Below are 18,857 nucleotides of genomic sequence, written 5' to 3'. Positions count from 1 at the left end.
GCCCTCACACGGGGCGGGGTGGGCAGGAGGCTCCGCCCCTAGCGCATTGAGGGCGTGGCGAGAACTGGCGGCGGGAGCGGGAGCGGGGTCGGGGGTTCAGGCTCGTCCGCCTATTTCCCGCGCTGGCCTCTCGGCGGCGCCTCCGCGGGGGGCGGGGCGCAGGTTCCGGGGGAGGCGCCGACCTTCCGGAGAGCGGAGGGTTCACATCAGTCGCCAGACGCCCTGGGGGGTTGAACGCAGGTAAATAGTGCGGGCGGTGCGATGTGTCGCCTGCAGCTGCCGGCAGCGCTGTGACCTCGGTGACCGTGACAGCTGGGTCATGAAACCTGCCTTGCTAAACCGGAGGAATGGCAGAAGCGCCTTCCGCAGTACAGTTACCTTTGCGGTGGTGCATGCCCAAAAGCGGTGTCAGCCAAATACAAAATTGTACTGGAAAGTGAAGGAAATTTTGTGTTCTTGGTTTGTTTGCTTGTTTCACTAGGCTGTTAAAGCATATATCATTGAAACAGTGTACAGTTGGCAGCACTTGAAAAAGTAGCACTGATACCTGTCTGGACATAAATGATGTAATTTAATTGAATGGCATTAAATGTAGGTGGGTAAGATCATTGCAGTCCTTAGCCTGTTCCCTGCAAAGTATTACTTGCCCTCGATTTTGTAAAATGCAAGTAATTTTTCAAGCTGGCATTTGAAAAGGAAGTTGTTTAGCCCATCATCATTATAAGAGATTTATTGGTATCTTGAGTAATCTTCAGATCAGTATATAAACCTTTGGCTGAAATGATCATCTTTTCCTGCTGCCTTTTGACTCCATGCTGAAGATATGAATAAAACAAACAAAAAAAAACCCTCTTGGATGTGACACAGGATTAGCTATTGGAGGTTGCTACTTTGGAAATAGGAAGAGAAAACTATTCCTCAAATACATACTTAAGTGGTGTACTAAATGAATAGCAAATAAACACTGGTGCAGCTGCCTGGAAAGTATCTTTTAAGAGACCTCTACCAAAGCTGTATGCAAAGCTCACTTCAGCATAATTCTGCTCTGAGAAGTGGTACTGGAGCTGAAAGTTTGATCTATTATAAGGTTGCTTTTAAAATTATCTCAGTTTTTTAACCCAAGTGCCTTCCTGTACATCTTCAACCAAAGTACTTAATGCTATTTCCTTAACACCAGTCAGTACTGTCCTGTTAGGGCACATCATGTTTATTATGAAAAATTAAACTCTTTAGCTTAAAAAGGTTAGTATTCCTCTTGTCTTCATCAGTGTTGATGGTAATAAATAAGAGAACACAACTCGTTCGAAAAAGTAACATCAGAAATGTTTAATTATGTACCCAGATCTGCTACCAGTTCCTGTGTCTTAACAGCATCATTTTGCCTTCCTACAAAAAAGATTCTGCAAAATTATTCCTGTGGCCCTATTCTGATCTCAGTTTGCAACCCAATGTATACAACAGCTCATAGAGACAATAACTAGCTGTTATATTAGGTTTCTATATAGTTCAGAGTACAATGAAGCTGACTGCATTCTGCAGAACAAATTTCTTAATACATAGCTCACTTGTTTTATTGCTGCGCTGATGAGTGTAATCACTCAAATACAAAGACAGGGCTGAAGGTACACAGTGAGAATACACACAGAGAAAGAAAGATTCAGTTTTATACAATGCTGTTGGAAAATAAAGCTGCAGCCTGAATTCACAGCTAATGTAATTCTATTGGTAGCATTACACTAGAGGTTAATCTGCCTCCAGGAGCTGAAGACAGGAACTCATAAAATATTAGTGAAATAAAGGGAAACCTGATTCAGTAAACTAATAGTGTTTGAATGTAACACACTGTAATGATGGAGTGCTGGCACACTAAGCATGATTTAAACTATCTGCTTGCTGCAGGTTTTCACTATAAATATGCCTAAAACCCTCCTCAAACAGCCAATAAATCATTCTTCTCCAACTGCTGATGCAAATTAGAGGAGTCAGCAGTTGGGTAACAAAATCTATTGAGAAGAGTAGTTCCATGCTCCAGTGAGGCTGGAGGAAGATTCACTTCATGAGGAGTTGTCACCCATATGCTGTGCACTGCAGCGAGTGCTGTGCCCTACTCACTAGTCTATTGTGATCTGCACTGAGCATGCGACAAAAATAGCAAAGTCAGTGTTGTGCCTTAAGCCTACGTCTTGAGGCAAGTGCGCAAACTTGTCTCCTCTTTTGGTGAATTTACTTCCAAAACCACTAAAGGTGACTCTGGAACACCTTTCAGGTTGCCCTCCAGCTCCAACTGGCCTGTGTGCAGGCAGGAGCCGTGGGAAGGAGGAGCAGCCACATACTCTCCGGAGCACAAGGGTCCAACCATACCCATACTAGCTCTACACAGCACATACCCCGCAGTGCTGTAACATGGGTCCAGCTTCCCTCTAGTTATGTCTTCTTTCAGGCTGTTGAGGAAGGACCTTCACAGGCATATCTGTTTCTTTGAGCAAAGGATGCTGTTCCGCATTCAGCCAGATCTTCACCCACTCTAGCATTCCAGCTCCAGCTCAGGTCCGTATGAGATGTAGAGGTACAATAGGAACATTCAACAGAACATTCTGAAAAACACACGTACAGAACAGTTTTTGTCTTTGTTTCTATCCAAGTTCTTAAATGTGGTGGGGTTTACATATTCTTCATACAGCTTCTGTTAATAAAACTTACTAGCTGTGGATTTTCTTATTAGAATTAACAACCTGTAAGACTTTTTAAAATTCTTTTTCGTGGTCAGTATCAGAAATATTTTCTGGTTAAGGCTTACAGGAAACAACTTCTGGAGTAATAATTATTTCCTTCTATCACCATATTTCTAAATGCCCATATATTTTTTATGAGAAGCATTAAGAGGCAGCAGAGCTTTATGCTAAAATATATCTGCATGTTCAAATACAATTATGCATTCTTATTTTACCCTTCTCAGAGGCACTTTTATTATGCAACAGTTCTTGCTGTCTTATTTTTACTTTGCAGAATATATTCTCTCTCGTGAATACCACAAAATTCTGCAAAAGATGCCACTACTGAGAGAAAAAGAACTGTAACCTAAGTTTATGAAACAAAATTATCCATTAGGTACTGTGTAAGTGTATTGTGTCAGATTTGACTGCAAAATAGTCTTTTTGTGATTTATTTTTTTTTTTTAAGATTTTAGTAGATAGTGTTGTAAGACTTGTTATCTCTTGAAATACAAGAGAAGAATCACTGACAAGCTAGTGTGGTCAGTGGGTGCAGTCCTCCCCTGTGGGTCACTTCAATACCAGTGCAAGTCAGGCTTGTTGGGGAGAACAATTCCCATTCTGCAAGTGCAGTGAGTTGGAGCACTGAGGCCCCCCTGCCATGTGCTCAGATCTCCCGCTGTGCAGGAAAAACCCCCTTTCCACCTGGAAAGGTAGCGACCGTCAGTCTCTCCTGACAGTCTGATGCACCTGCCAGTGGGATTGTAGTCCAAGTGGGACAGCGCCAGAGTTATACAATCTGAACAATTCTGGATGTGGACAAATGGTGGGAAACACCAACATATTACCTCAACCTAAGTGAAAGACACTGACTAAAGTCAATGATCTTGCAACCTCATAAATCAAAATCCCAAGTGACGCCTGTGGACCTCTCCAGCGTCACAGTGGGCTGTCAGCCCACATCTCCCTCTGGGGTGGACACTGCTCAGAGTCCTCTCATGGTGAACAGACTCTGCAAAGCCGGTGGTGAAGACAGATACTTTGAGACTTAACGAGCACACCCTGAGAATGCCTATGCATCAAAAAAATTCCCTAAACTCGAGAGAGGGAAATTTTAGCTATGGGTATACCTCCACATATATTCAAATACCCACAGATCAGTGTGCACGCACATGCATGATTTATAAATTTGCATGTGTGTGTGTTTATCTATATATCTCTGTGCATATCTATGGATATATGATCTGATTTATCAAAGTATAGTGTGACCCTTACCATTCTCAAATCTGTAATCAAGTTGCTGCTTTCATTATAACATATCCCACTGAATTGCTTTAAATCACTTTATTAATCAGTTGCCAATTAAGTGCTATTACAAATTATATCTTAATTTTGTGATCTACCGCAATAAATTTTAAAGGGCTGGTAAAGCAAAACTGTGGAAACAGTTTCATCCATGACAGCAAGTATTATTCTACATGATCACATCAGTGAAAGAGCACAAGATTTATATTGTTCTCAGTTCCTTCATTACCAAAAAAGACACTGTGATATGTTTTCATTTTAGGCATCATAGCAAATTTGCAACCGGATAGGTATTGGCTGTTATGGTTACTAATGATCCCATAAAATTAGTTACATACTTACCACAGAATCATAGAATGGTTTGGGTTGGAAGGCACCTTAAAGACCATCCATCTAGTTGCAGCTTCCTTTGCCATGGGCGGGGACACATTCCACTACCTCAGCATGCTGAAAGCCCCATCCAACTTGGCCTTGAACACTTCCAGGGATGAGGCATCCACAGCTTCCCAGGGCGGCCTGTTCCAGGGCCTCACCACCCTCACGGGGAAAAAATTTTTCTTACATTTAATCTAAACCTACCCCCTTCCAGTTTAAAGTCACTACAGGGCCTTGTAAAAAGTCCCTCTCCAGATTCCTCGTGTACTTACACACATTAGGGAAGTATGGCTAATGTGAAATTATAACGAGAGATATTTGTTTAATAGAGTACGTGTAGTGAAAATGGGCATCTGTTGCTTTACTGGACACAACTGGAAACACTGACAGTTCCCCAGAATTTTTTGTGCTGATGGTGGGCTGTATGTGGATTATGGTCTCCTCCCCATTCATGTTACCTCTTGTATCATGTACTGACACAGAATTTCTTGTTCATCTGTCTCTTCTACTCCTCTTATTCACTTTTGTTTTTATTTACTTTTGAGACATAAGGAAAGAGTCTATTGATCAGTTTAATAAATGGGGAGGGGGGGTGTAGATAAATATTTACATGTGTGCTTTTATCTGTCTGCTCTCAGACCTTCCTTAAATAATGTTTGAACCTCTTGAACAGTTTAAATGAAAAATGAAGGAAGGGGTAAGTCTCACATGCCAGATTCCTCAAATTTTACTGAAAATAAGCAGCAGACTAGAAGATACAAATCCTGTTCCTATTCAACTCAGTAGAAAGGCATGAGTTCACAGTCCTCATTACATAATGGAAAGACTTAGAAAAATGCATCAAGTCCAGGATAAACTTTAATCAAAGTTTGTATCTTGTTTACTCTAGAAAACTCAGCTAACCACATGCCTCTGTTAGGGGTACATGGAACCAATTCTTTTGTTCACTGCCATGTGTTTACAAGTTACACTAATTTTTTCTCATTCACTGCCAGATCATGTCGTCATGAAGAGTTTCAGGACAAGTGTAGTAGGACGCCTCAGAGGCAGGGCAATATCATCTGGTAACATCCACATTTGTTGGCTGTAAAATAGAAAAGAAAGCAACAACCTGTAGTTAACTCTGCAGCCTTTGCCCTGGAAATATACTGCCATGGGTATTTACATATGTGTCTGTCTAAAGGCACAGAAACTGTATCTGTGTGCATGACCCACACATATTCTGAGCCAAGACTTGGGAACCACAAGAATTCAAGGAACCATCCTTACACATTCTCAGCTCACCTCTTATTTCTGAATCATTTGGCTCATGTGGGTTTCCTTCCATTTAGATTCCATGACAGGATTTTTTTTTTTTTTCTGAATAAAACATTCCAAACAACAACATTAATCTAAAAGGTAAAGTCACATTTTTTCTGTGGGAATGGCAGGATGTGCAGTTCCAGCTAAAGGGCCTTGGACAGGTTATACAGAAGTACGTTTTTTGTGAGTGTAAGGAGTGATAGCCCAAGCCAGTCAGAATGATATCTGGGGTCAGAACACTGCCCCCGGTATGTATGATGTGTGAATGCTGGGCCTGGGTGTGTGAATGAGTGGTTTTGAACACCGGCAACAAGATACGCATGGGAATGTGACTGAAAACAGTCACAACATGAGTGTGGTGTGTTTGGAATAACAGTTTTTTGAAAAAACATCCTGTCTAACCTCTTGGTCCAGGCCTGTATCTGTAAACCTATAAATTGAAAACTGTTAATAAAAGTCAGCTCAGCTCTACCTGACTCTGCTCTTGCTGCTGACAAGAGCTCTGTGTCTGTGTGTCTCTGTCTGCATCTGTATGCGTTGTTCCTTATTGCTGCACTTTTCTGTTCAGTGGAGAGAACTGCTGAGAGCAGGAGTTAGCATCGACCTTGGCTGGTACATCTACACCATATTGGAAGCGCAACACAAAGCTATGAATCTCATCACAGAAAGCCATGGAGGTGCACTAGCGTGATGCCATGCTTGAGACAGCTGAGGCCAGGACTAGCAAAACCACAGAACAGGGAAGCGTAACAGCACCCAGGACACTGTCCATAAAATCACGCAGTTATGAGTCCTAGGTGGGGAACTCAGATCGGAGCTGCTGCTGGAGAATTAGGCCCAGGACCCACTGTGACCAGGGATGACCCTACCATTGTCTGCTTCCTCCGAGGACTCAGCAACTTGTATTCTTTCATATGATTTTTTGAGTCTAGGTTAGGATTGTTAGACTGATACAGCAAACCATGTATTAAGATCTGACTTGATCAGCAGAGGGTCCAGGTGATTAGAAATCATGAGTTAAATTGTATTATAAATTCTATATTACTTAGGTGACTAGAATTTACAAGCTAAGTTGTATTACAAATTGTGTATTATGCTACATACAGATTTTACTATACTGATTCTGCTTGTAGAAATCTTGTGCCATTCTAATAATAAATTCTCTGCTATATTAATCATAATGTCCTGTTAAGAAAAATAAAGCTTTCATTTTAAGTACAATTTCATGCCATCATCATTCTGTCAAGGATCCCTAAAAGAACCCACCTGTCCCCTTAGTATGACATGACAGGGTGTCAGCCAGTTTACATGGAAATACCTGTTACCTAAGAACCTCATGGAGAAACAGGTAACTCTAGAAGGTGTGTTTGGCACAACTGGAAAAGGGTTGGATGTGATATTTCAGAAATGGGAAGGGATGGTGTTCTGGGGAATTGGACTCTTGATGCTGAGAAAGTTCTGCATTGCACACCCTGGCTACCTTGCATAAAGGAATATTACAAAATTAAAACTTGCTGCTTGAAATCTTAAGCTACTTATTGTTTTGTTTGTTGGTTTTCAAGGAGGTTAAATCTTAGAGTACGATGGCTGAAAGCTATGTAATGGGAATTTTTTCTATTTTTTGATCAAGTTTTATCTTTTTGCAGCTTTCTACGTACAGTTACTGTTGCTGTTTTCTTCTGCAAAGCTATCTGCAGTTTCATTTTGAGAAGTGTGCAATGGTTTTCTTTTTCTGTTGTTCAACACCTAAATTGAGATAGTCTTGACTTTCAGAGATCACACAAACTTAAAACTCCTGTTGATTTGGTGGAAGTCTTAGGAGTCCAGCACCTCTGGAAATCAGGTGTCTGATGCCTATCTTTCAGAGATCCAAGTTTGTGAATCTAAGTCCTGGAGAATAAATGTTCTCAGCACTGGTACAGCATTTTTATTAATTTTTGCATTGGCTGGCTGGTATATTTTTATATTTGCATTTGGAAATCAGGGCATTATGGAAAGCTGATTGTAGAAAAGAACCCAATATTGAAAAATTATGGATTCATTTAACTTACATTAAAAGAGAAACAAAAAACACATTGACGGGTAAGATCCCATTTCAAAAAGAAAATGTGCAAACTTTCTTCTTCTGAGAAGTATCAAGCCTGTTTTCCAAAAGCAGACAGGCAGCGGTATGGAGGTCTCACACTTTGTCTTACTTCCTTGTTCTCCCTTCATAACTTTCTGAACACAACCCACCCTTCCCACCAGGGACAGTGAGAATGCACTTCAGGAAGGATGGTACCTTCTACTGCACAGCATGTTTTCTGTTTTAAACATGTGCATTTTGCCATCTGAAATTCCTGTTTTCAGCTGCAGGACTGAACAGCCACATAACTCACAGCAGATACCAGAATGTGGGGAAGTATCTCTTAGTGTGCTGCTTCCCAACTGATGTGATACATCTTTTTAAAGGTTAGATGTGGATCACAACATAAGCCAGCAAGCTCAGCTGGTTTTACCATCTTGTATGCCGTATCACAGCTAAGATATCAGCTGTTCCCATCAGCTAGGAGGAACTGGAGTGAGTGATGTTTTACTACAAGTCAGAAGGTATTGCACTAAGTATTCTTGGGACTTACCTTGAAGATGCAAAAATTAAGTGCAACTGATCCTCTAGAAAGGGGGAAAGCTGGCAGGAAAGTCTCAGCATATAAATAACCAATTCAGATCATTAGCAAAAAGCAGAGAGAATCTAAGGAATGGATGAGTTCCTGATTCCAAAGACAGCTACTGCATGAAACATGCAGATAAAATGAGAACAAAAGATAAAGTGCCATCCAGGAAATTTAGCTAGATTTGAGAAGATGGGGGGGTTAAAAAAAAAAGAAAAGGAAAAGGTAAGAACTGGCTGTGAGGCTTAGCAGATAGCATCAGGATGGAAGGAGGTTGTCCTTGGAGATTACTGTTTCTGTGTTTTGGATCTGATCTTGCTACATCGGTATTGGTGGCTTTGTCAGAAAATGCTGGTTTAGGACTCTCTGTGGTTAAGAATTTTAAGTCTTAGTAAGAGGAAGTCTGTGCTGTATTTGCAGACTCTGTGCAACAATTCTTGTATGTTGAACAGTCTATAGGATCTGGCTGAAGAAAATGGTCCTGTGACTGCTCAGCTCATCCAGTCCTCAGTGTAAAACAAATAGCTGCAGTAAGCAACCTGTCTCACAAATGAGCAACATCCTACAGGGGGTTGAGAAAAAGCATATGCCGAGACTAAGGATGAGACCATTGTAGGTCAAAAGTTGGAACACAATGGAAATCTTCCAAGATTACACACTACAAGCTGAAAGAAGAGGGATACCTGCAATATTCTCTGCTTTCATTCCCTTGAAAGAGTATGAAAGGGTGTTGGCTCCATACCCCAGTGCTCTGGTCATCCAGCAAGAACCAGCATGAGCAACCAAATTTGGAAAACTGCAGAGACTGAGAGAATATGAGAATGAGTACATGCATGTTTGCACTTGCAAGCAGTTTTAGCTAACACAACACCTCTTTGGCTTGTAATGACTTAATCAAGGTACAAGAAACATTAACAGTTACAACTGTTGCCATCAGTTATTATACTTGAAAGGAACTATGCAACAAGAGAAGTGTGATAACTTTGCTGACTTCACATATTCATGAGCCATTGTCAACAACAAGGATGATCAAGTTGCTATATGGGAAGAACTGGATGTCTTCAAAGACTGAGGTAATAGAAGTACAACTCGATAGTATGAGGGAAATGCATGTCCTTAATATCAGCAATTTTTTCCATATACAGAAATAGGTTAAGAGAAAACTTAGCTGACCTAACTAATCACAGGATGATGGAGTATGCAATGTGACACTACTGTGAAGCAGGCAAGTGGCTTTTCTAGGCTATTTCAAAATAAGTATTTCTGGCAGAGTTAAGAGATAGTATTGCCATTGGTGCTGTTGGTTTATCACTTCTTTTCACTCAGTTGTTAAAAAGGGTGCCAAGATACTAAAGGAAATAAAGAAGCTATCCCATATATGTGAGATGAAAACCTGTTAATCTGGCAGCATGAAGACTACAAAGATAATTAGTTTTCTCTAAATGCAAGGGAGATAGAAAGACCAGAGGAGGTATAAGCCATGAACAAGTTCAGAGCACTAGCTGATGATGAATCATTAGAGCACAAAAACAAATTATGTACTTTTCAGGTAAAATTTGATCAGTGAAAAGGAACTGGATGCACCAAGCAGGGCTAGCGCTCAGAATGCTCCCACCTGTTCAATACACCACCAAGCAGCCTGAAGTGCAAACACGGGGTCCTGAAAGTGTTTGGTTTGGTTGGGGTTTGCCTGGGCTTGGCTCTCACCAGCCAGCCAACGTCCGACGGGGCTGGCACACTCCAGAAGCGCGGAGCTGGGCCTGCCCAGTGACAGGAAAACAATGACCCCCAGAACACCGGGCTGAGTGAGGGCTGCCCGGCACTTGCAGGCCAGATTCTCATGGGGTGGGAAACCGCAACTACAAGGGCGGCCAGCCGTGCTTTAGCCAGGCGGCTCACTCGGTGCCGCTGTGGTTTCTGGCCCCGGGAGAGTGGCGGGCGGAAAGACAGGCCAAGGTGGAGGCAGGATGGTGGCGTGCACAGGGGGCTAAAGGAGAGGCTTCGTCGTCTTCTACCCGCTCCGCGTCCAGGCGCTCAACGACAGCAGCTCGGCTCCCGGAGGGTCCCGGCCAAAGAGGGAGGCGGGGCTCCAGGCACCGGGCCAGGCCACTCCGGCCTCTGGCCGCGGGGCTGCAGCGCCCGGCCCGTTGCCCGTCCGCCCCCGCGGGGCCGCGCCTGGGCTCGGCGGCGCTCCTCGCCCCCTCATTGTGCTGCCGCTCGCACTTTGCAGGCGCGGCGGGACTGGGAATCCCGGGCGCCTGAGGCGGCCTCGCCTCCTCCTCCTGCGGAGCTTGGCGCATGATGGCGGCAGCCGCCGTGGCGGAGGTGAGCAGCGCCGGGAGTAGCAGCAGCGATACCTCCAGTACCGGCGAGGAGGAGAGGATGAGGCGCCTCTTCCAGACTTGCGACGGCGATGGGGATGGCTTCATCAGCAGGTAGCGACAGCGGGAGGAGGTTCTTTGCGCCGCTGGCGCGGAGCCCTTCCGTCTTTCCCCCCTCCTCCGCCGCCCGTGAAGCGGCGTCTCAACTTCTCGGGGAGTTGGAGGAGTTGGCAGTGCGCAGCCCCCGCCGCCCGGCCGGACCCTCCGCGCCGCCTCTGGGGCAGCCGCCCTGTGGCTCCTGCGGCCGGCAGCCCCGGGGACGGACCTGCGGCCGCCTGCGCCCGCTGCTCCCTGCGGCGCGGCCAGCCCCAGCCTGCCACGGCCCGGCCCGCACCGAGCGCGGCAGCCGGCCCACGGGGAGTCTGCCCGCCCTACCGCCTCCTGGCTGCCGGAGCGAGGGGTTTGAGAGATGGGCTCTGACTCTGCCTCGGCCTCGGCACGGAGGGATTTGAGGGGGCGGAGGGGAGGGTGGACAAATACCGCCGGGAGGACTTCCACTTCCATCGGGTCTGGAAGGTCCCGCATTCTAACTTTGCTGGTTTTTATCACGTAATGCACTAGGCAGGTGATTTTTGCAACTAAAGAAAGAAAGCTGGTCACAGGTAACCCGCGAGAACATTCATGCTGATCTCCCAGTGTAGCGAATGAGGCACGGACTCTCTTTAAGGTGCGAAGAGAGACATTTATTACAAATTCAGGCTTGCATTTTATTTGCTATGATGCTTACTTAAGCATTTGCTGATATACTTAGTCATTACATATGCAGTATATTTTGTGTTCCCACCAAAGCTGCTACCGTAAAAGCATTTTTTGGTCTATCACAAGTTACCCCCCTGTCCTTGATGTATCAATCTTGTATCAATTCCTCTGTCCTTGATGTGTCAATCCTGTATCAATTCCTCTGTCCTTGATGTGTCAATCAGTGTACAGTCCTTGCTTCTTGTATTTTTTCACCAACCCTTGTTTTCATTCTGTTGACTCTTGTAGTTTCTCACTGGCCCGATGTCAGTATACTGCCACATCCCAGATCATCTGATTTTACTTTTTAATATGTTTTTATCGATACCCTTGTTATCCAATCTCATTTAAATTCCTCTGCTGGTCCCCAGTTTGTTTTGGGACTGTGACTCAGGCTGATAGATTTTGAGGGGGAAGTGGTAAGCTTGCACATTTACAGTAGATAGTTGGAATTAAACCATAATTAAATGTTCATCAATCTAGATGTATTGGTAGTTTGATTTGGTCAGGAAATAGTGTTTGTTTGAAGGATATTTCTGGAGCTAGTCATCTGCTCTCACACCATAATTTAAAAAGCAGTGAATTTTTAAAGGTGCGATTTTCCAGAAATGGTGAGAACTTGTATTTTCCTAAAGAAACTTGTGCTAGTCATGGTTTGCAAGTGCCTCTAGAGAGCTGAGTTGGAGTGGGGAAGTTTCTGTCATGGAACCTGAAACCTAAGAATATGGCCCTGCAAAAAAGCCTAAGTAAGCTTCAATCCCCACTGTCATCTCTTTGGCGCCCGAAAGTTGTTGAAAATCTGTAATAGTTGCTAGTCACTTTAAAAATACACTGTAAGGGTCGTGTTATTTCTTGTCTAAACATCTCCCCAAACACTCTTTTCCTCAGTCTAAGGATTATTTTGACAGTTGTGGTTCTGAAATGTAAACTTTGAAAATATATGCTTTCCAACCAGTGTGTTAAGATCACTTCTCTTTCCATTTGCTTACTGTCTTCATGGAAATTATTCTAATGTCTGAAAACTTAGGATGTTCACTTATCCTCAGGGCACACTTGCTGGCTGATCTGTACTGTGATGCTTTTCTGCAATGTAAACTCAGCACACTTCTGTATATGTCTAATTTAAAGACCTTACTGAGGGAATATTAGTTTTTTAGTACTTCATATGGACAGTTGAGAGATGCTACCATGATGGAAGCCACTCATTCTGATGGACTTTTCTACATTCCCTAAGTTTTGTTCCAAATTTCTATTCTGTGTATTTCAAAACGGGTATTTCTGAATGTTGCTTGAACTACACCCAAGCTTTGCAAACTCCAGGACATGACTGAGGAAGGACACTGGATTTCAGCAGGAAGTGGAAATAAAGAGGGTAGTGGTTGAAAGTCCTTTAGGAGATGGTGGGTCCATTGTTGGAAGTTGCTAATACCTTGTTTCAGAAGGGAGTTGTGCCTTTAAGGCGGAACTGGTATGACCTTGAGCAGAGAACATAGTACTATAAGCTGCTGTCTTCCTTTAAACTTCTGCGTTTGTGAGAGAGTAGTGAATGGATATATAACAAGTGATCTTTGGCATGAGAGGGAGTAATTTACTTTTCTTGACTTCATTAGCTAGCCTGGGTCATCAGTCTTGTCAATGGTATGTGTTCCTTGCTTTGTGTAGTGTCTTAGTTTCCCTCATGATCTATTTTATGGCAATAGCTTATACAGGAGCAGACTTGCCCAGTGGTTTTTGGTTACATTTGTAGTACGCAGCATCATAGTGTTACAGACAGCTCTTTCTAATTTGTGGACACACAGTGTCCCTGTTAGAAGTAAAGGAACTGCGCTTTTATTGTTGCTGTTGTTTACAGTCTTAGTGTTTAGGTAATTTCATCTTTCTTACTGTAATGAATTAAAGATGAAAAGGTTACATCTGCTTTTACACTACATGTAATCTTGCCATTCTGTCCTTACTGTTTGTCTTGCTTTTTCTTTTTTATACAGGTCAGTTGCCTGGTTTTCCTGATCCCTTTTGCCCTGCTTCCTTGGACTTCCCTTTGCTCATCTTTGAGGGCAACAATTTCTTCATTGCCTTCCTTGTAGCTGCAATAGAGATGGTAGGCTGACTTCTGCATGTTAGTGCACCTTTTACAGTGGGTTGAACATTGCAATAAATGCCAGGGCATCTGTATAAAGAGCTGAAAGCAAAGTAGGCAGCACTGTGCAATTGTCTGCTTCCTTGTGGACTAGAACTGATGATCTCTTATAGCCTTCCGCTGGCCTGAGTCTCCTTTTCAGGACTCACTTTCAATGCAATGCATTTGAAATTTGCAAATTTGCAGCAGTTACTCAGCATAGGTTGTCATGTCTTTCAAAATTAGTATGCCTTCCTGTCTGCTTGTGGGGCTGAAGCTTGGTCAGTCATTTGTGTAACACATTCAGCAGTTTGTGTATAAGATTTCTTTCTTTCCAACTCCAGAGCTGATAGGGAAGAGAAGATCTTTATTCTTGCAGCAAAGGCAGGCATTTTGTGTGCATGTTTATTTAGTTCATATTGCATGGGGAAGAAGAGCTATTTGCATTCCTAATGAAGTAGCATGGTGTCTCAGCTGTGGAAATGCTTTGTTGTGCATCAATTTGTAAACCTCTTCAAATAATAACAGTGAAGTAGAGGCACGCTGGAGAGGAGGAGAATGCCCTGAGATTAATTTCTGGCTCTCACCTGAGATACCGGTTTATTTTCAGGCTCTAAATAGTTAGGATGATATCAAAGTGATAAAGCATAGTTGTGTACCATTGGTGGTTATAACCCAGAAGAAGCTGAATGATAGGGTATGAAATGCTAAGCCTCTGTCTCTGAGCATTGCATTTGATATGTGCGTATTGAAATTTTGCAACATCTAGCTAGATGGAAGTACCAGGAAAACACGAGACTTTCAACTTGTTGGTTTGTACTGAAAAGGCTTTTGCTTCTTTTGGGTTTAATATTAGTCACTTAATTATTTAAACATCTTGCACTGCTTGGCATTCTTCTGGTACTTCAACAGTGAGAGATAACTTTATAAAAAAAAAACAACAACTACAAAGCAGTCCATGCTTAAGGCTGGATTCTGAACACTTGAGATTGGCTGGATCAGTCTTGCTGGGAGCAAAAGGCAGCTTTAAACAGTGTTTACAGCAGAACTTTGTTTTTGCAGCTGTAACTGGATTGAGTTGTTATTAACAAAAAGCTGTTAACTGAAAAAACACTAATTGCATTTCTTTGTTTTCGTTTTTACTCTGGTTTGAAAAGCTTCAGAATCTGATGTTACAGTTAAAAATCTAAAATATATTCATATTTTCAGCATCAGAGAGTTGATGAATTGGGGAGGACCCCTGCTACGTGGGTTTTTTTTTAAGGTCCACGTATGTGGCCTTGGATGATGTTAGTGAGGAAGGTGAGAGCATGCTGGGTTTTTACAGGTGGTGAGCTAGATTAATGTTGTCTTTAGAGATTTAATTGCCTTGTAGCTTTATTATGTGTGAATTGTACTGAAGTTCTGTTTAGCACATAATGAATTTAATCTTTGCTGTAGAAGTTGTGGATTTCCAGATTATTCTGTTCTAATACTGCAAGGTCTAAATAAGGTAATTTTGAATCTATGGGAAATACTTTTGCTTAAAAAATGACCTATGGAGACAGTGGTTGAAATAAAAATGGATTTTGTGGTTAAGCTACAAATGTGCTGGTTTTCTGATTTTAACTTGTAAGCATGGATAAGTAATTTCCATGAAGCAAGAAGGTAAAGCTAATGTTTAATTCAGAGGGAGAATTGTCATCATATTCACAACAATGAAGTGAAGTTCCATTTGTAGAGTTTGTTTGAAAATACAGATTTATTTTACAGTGGGATCAATGTCTTACAGAAGATGTCTGGTAGAAGTAGAGTAAGATGTTTAAAACTCCATAAACCTACTGATTTTGTATTGAGTTTATACAGCCTTTTGAAAGGACATTCTGAAGAAATGCCTCTTTCACTAGCCCTGCGTGGATTTGATCTGTTATGTGAGTGTTTTTAGTGGCAAATAGCTTTGGAAACTCAAAACCTTTGCAAGGGCAAGCTGATGCTTCCCTTTTTGATGGGCTGCAGTAGCAGGGTGTTGCTAGTTTTCTTGCCGAATACATTTTGACAGCTCCTCAGTGTTTCTGCATCAAGTGGCCACATGCTATTAGAAAGGAAGTCTTTTCGAGAAGACTAAGTATGTATCTATTAATTGTGTTTTTAAGGTCAAAGATTTATGCTTCTGTGTTCTCTGATACTCTCCCTCACAGCCATTACCATTGAACTTTTTCTTAGGTGATTGCTTTTGCTGATGTGCTTGGACTTCTCTGCTTAACATTTAAAGAGAAGCACAAAAGGACCAATTAAATGAAAGGAACAAAATCAGTGTGGTTTGTCTGTGACCAGCCAAGTTGCTGCCTTGGTTGTCGTGCTGTTGGTATTTGGGGTATAATTAAATACGCTGTGTTTTTGTAGATGTCGAAGAATTGCTATACTCCAGGTAGCAAACTAGTGTTTATTTAAATTTATTAACTTGTTTGAACTAGGAAAAGAGAGAGAGAGAGACTTGCCAGTTGGAAAAAAAGTTTAAAAATGCTTTACTAATGCTTCTGATAAAATAGAGAAAATAATACAAAATACACAAAACCAATCTTGAATTTCCCTGCTCCTCACTGCTCCAGCAGCTGCAGGGCAGACACCTGGAAGTCCTGGACTGGACTCTGCAGCAAACCGGAACTGGATTCAGGATTCACTGGAACCAGGCCTCGGACAGCAGGGACGACAGGCAGGGTCCTCTTCAGATGACGGTCATGGTCGAAGAGATCGAGACCCTCGTGACCTCCCACTTTTATAGGGTGTATTATGTGGATGGGAGGGAATACTTAGTTGGTTGGTTTTAGTCACCTGTTCTGTTCGCCTCTCTTTGCAAATACGCCCCTCTCAATTATGGGACATGCAAAATTTATCAGACACCTTGCATTTCATTGCTTCTGTTTACAAAAACATGCAGCCAATTTAGGAAAAGTGCAGTTACTTAGAAGAACTTAGCTGAAAGGAAAATTCACTGAAAGAGGAATTGCTCTTGTTTTTAACAAAACCAGGACACCCTAAAACAAAACATATTTGGGGTGAATATAGATGTTTCTTAAGACTGTAATCTGACTTTTGTCCTTACAGCTGTTGGAAGGGGATACCACATACTTTTGTCTGTAGCGCCAAATGAAACCACAGATCGTATTTGTAGAAAGCATTGTCAAGAGATCTAGTCCAAACATCATATGTTTTAAAATTAAGATATAAATTGGAGGTAGTGACCTGAATGTCATCGAAGATGAGTAAATGATGAGCTCAGAACTGCAGTGCACGTTGTTATGGGGGCGAAAAAAACCCACAAAGAAACTACTGGTGTAGTATAAATTGTGATAAATTTGTGGAAGGTCCTGTAAGTAAAATAGGTTAATGAAACAAGTGTGTAGTATTTAACATAGATATTTAGTGAGAACTGAATGGGTAGATACCAAGTTCCAAATTCATCAGTAGAGTCTAGAATTAAAGAAGACGGAAGTTTGGCCTTATGTGTTTGCTCACCTGTCTCTCCTGCTACTCTTTGGTGTGCAGAAGTGCACTGGGGTAGTGTTGAGGTAGAACATGCTTTGTTCCCCAGGGACCTGGCTACAATATGTTAAGGTCTTCAACCAGGTAAAGAATATACCTACTGGATGGCTATGAGGTTCTCAGGCTCCTTCTGTCTGCTATGTATTTCTGTGTTTAGCTGTGAATAACTTCCCAGTGTTGGTTGGAGTTGTCAAGCCGAGTGCAAACAACTCTGTTGATGAAAGAAAAAGGCCATTTTTTTTCTTACAGGCTGTACTTACCAAAGCAGTTTTTACAGTGGTAGCCACAAGAAAACATCTTGGAAAAAAACAGGAGTAGGCTCTTCCTGTCACTGTATTTTCTTTTTTTAACTTCTGGTTATGCTCTGCTGTGATTAGATTGTCTTCCTTTCATAGGTAGTCTCAGGACAACTAGGGGAAAAGTGAGCAGAGGCAGTGAATGGGTGTAATAATGTGGACTTAAAGTGTAATGTTAAAATGGTGCCTCTTCTGAAATAAACCAAATATCTCGACTTTGCAAAAAGATCTGAACAAGGAGCTTATTTGTCATTTGGTTCATGTATACACTTGTAGCCTCCTAGGCTATTCTAACTTGGTAACTGTGAAGGGGTTTCGTTAGAAGGAGATATGTTGTTGAATTAGTCAGGCCCAAAGGAATCTCAAGGCCACTTCAAGAAGCTGAGAACAGAATCTGCTGTGAGAAAGAGGGGCGTTTCTTCATTAACAGGGCCTCAGCATGGCGTGAGTCGTCGGACCTATCATCGGTGGGGCTCCAGCGTGTGGACTGCCCATGATACTCATTTAGCGAATCCATGCTTGGAGCGTGGATTCGTGTTTAGAGAATAGTTGCGTATATAAGGAGACATGTTTCTGTAATAAATGGCTTTTGCGTGATTCACATTGAATCGGAGTGCTGAGTCCTTTATCGTTCCAACAAATGGTGACCGCGACGTGATACTCCGAACGGCGTCTCACTAAGGTCGGGGAAAAGCCTGGAGCGGCCCAGCCGGAGGCGGCTCAGCTGGACTGAGAGCCGGGCGGAGACGTACGGACGTTCCGCGGATAAATTTTGTTGAAGAAGGCCCCGGGAAAGGTGAGCGGCTGGGAGCAGGAGGAGGGAAGAGTGAAGTTATGGGGCAGAATATATCCTCTGAAGAAAAAGCTATAGTTAAAATCCTCCTGCATATTCTCTCTATGAGAGGACTTAAATATGAAGAAAGTAGCATACGTAGACTGTTGGTTTGGTGTAGAACTAACGGCTACCCGACAGAAGCTGAGAAAGCTTTCAAAATTGAACTTTGGGACGATACAGGGCAGAAATTATGGGATAAGGTTAGCGACGGAGATAAAGAAGCTAAATCATTAGCGACTACATGGAAGCTTATAATTTCCACCTTAAAAGAATTTAAGGCTGAGCGGCCTGCGGTTACTGGAATTTTTGCAGCGTTACAGCCTGATAAGAACTCTAAAAGTAACTGTGAAGCTTATCCAGTTCGTGTTTTCGATACCCTCCTTACTCCATCCCCTGTTGTGCCTTCGGCACCCTCTGGGGCGGAGGGAGGAAAATTACCGAGTGGATGGCCTCCTGTACCATCACACGACCCTGGAGAGACCAAGAAGTCCAAAGAACTGGAGTCAGATAATTTGTCAAAAGGACTGGTGAAAGTTGAGAATGCTAAAGTCGTAGATAAGTGTAATATCAATTCTTTTACTGATTTGTGTCCGCCTTCACCGCTTTCTATCCTTCTAACTCCTAC

General features: G+C 42.6%; 1 protein-coding gene and 1 long non-coding RNA gene across 5 annotated transcripts in view; one reads left to right on the top strand and one right to left on the bottom strand.

Moving 5' to 3' along the window:
* Positions 1 to 1,301: 1,301 nt before the first annotated feature.
* On the bottom strand, positions 1,302 to 11,074 carry LOC139826525 (uncharacterized). Its single transcript, XR_011736643.1, has 3 exons — positions 10,702 to 11,074; positions 4,359 to 5,475; positions 1,302 to 2,594 (listed from the first exon to the last, which is right to left on the bottom strand). It is a non-coding gene; the product is annotated as an uncharacterized lncRNA (long non-coding RNA).
* The window catches only part of MCC (MCC regulator of WNT signaling pathway), a 209,507-nt gene continuing 201,112 nt past the window's right edge, over positions 10,463 to 18,857 (top strand). The window contains exon 1 of one of the 4 annotated variants that reach the window (XM_071802567.1): positions 10,463 to 10,779. In XM_071802567.1, the coding sequence (XP_071658668.1) occupies positions 10,643 to 10,779 (137 nt within the window). In that variant the 5' untranslated portion in view covers positions 10,463 to 10,642. Of the gene's footprint in view, positions 10,780 to 13,792; positions 18,194 to 18,857 lie in introns of those variants that run through there. The other 3 variants (XM_065860376.2, XM_065860379.2, XM_065860377.2) reach the window with 3 other exon arrangements.

Source organism: Patagioenas fasciata, chromosome Z, assembly GCF_037038585.1.
Source record: "Patagioenas fasciata isolate bPatFas1 chromosome Z, bPatFas1.hap1, whole genome shotgun sequence".
Classification (NCBI taxonomy): domain Eukaryota; kingdom Metazoa; phylum Chordata; class Aves; order Columbiformes; family Columbidae; genus Patagioenas; species Patagioenas fasciata.
This window is presented reverse-complemented; position numbering and strand designations above follow the sequence as displayed.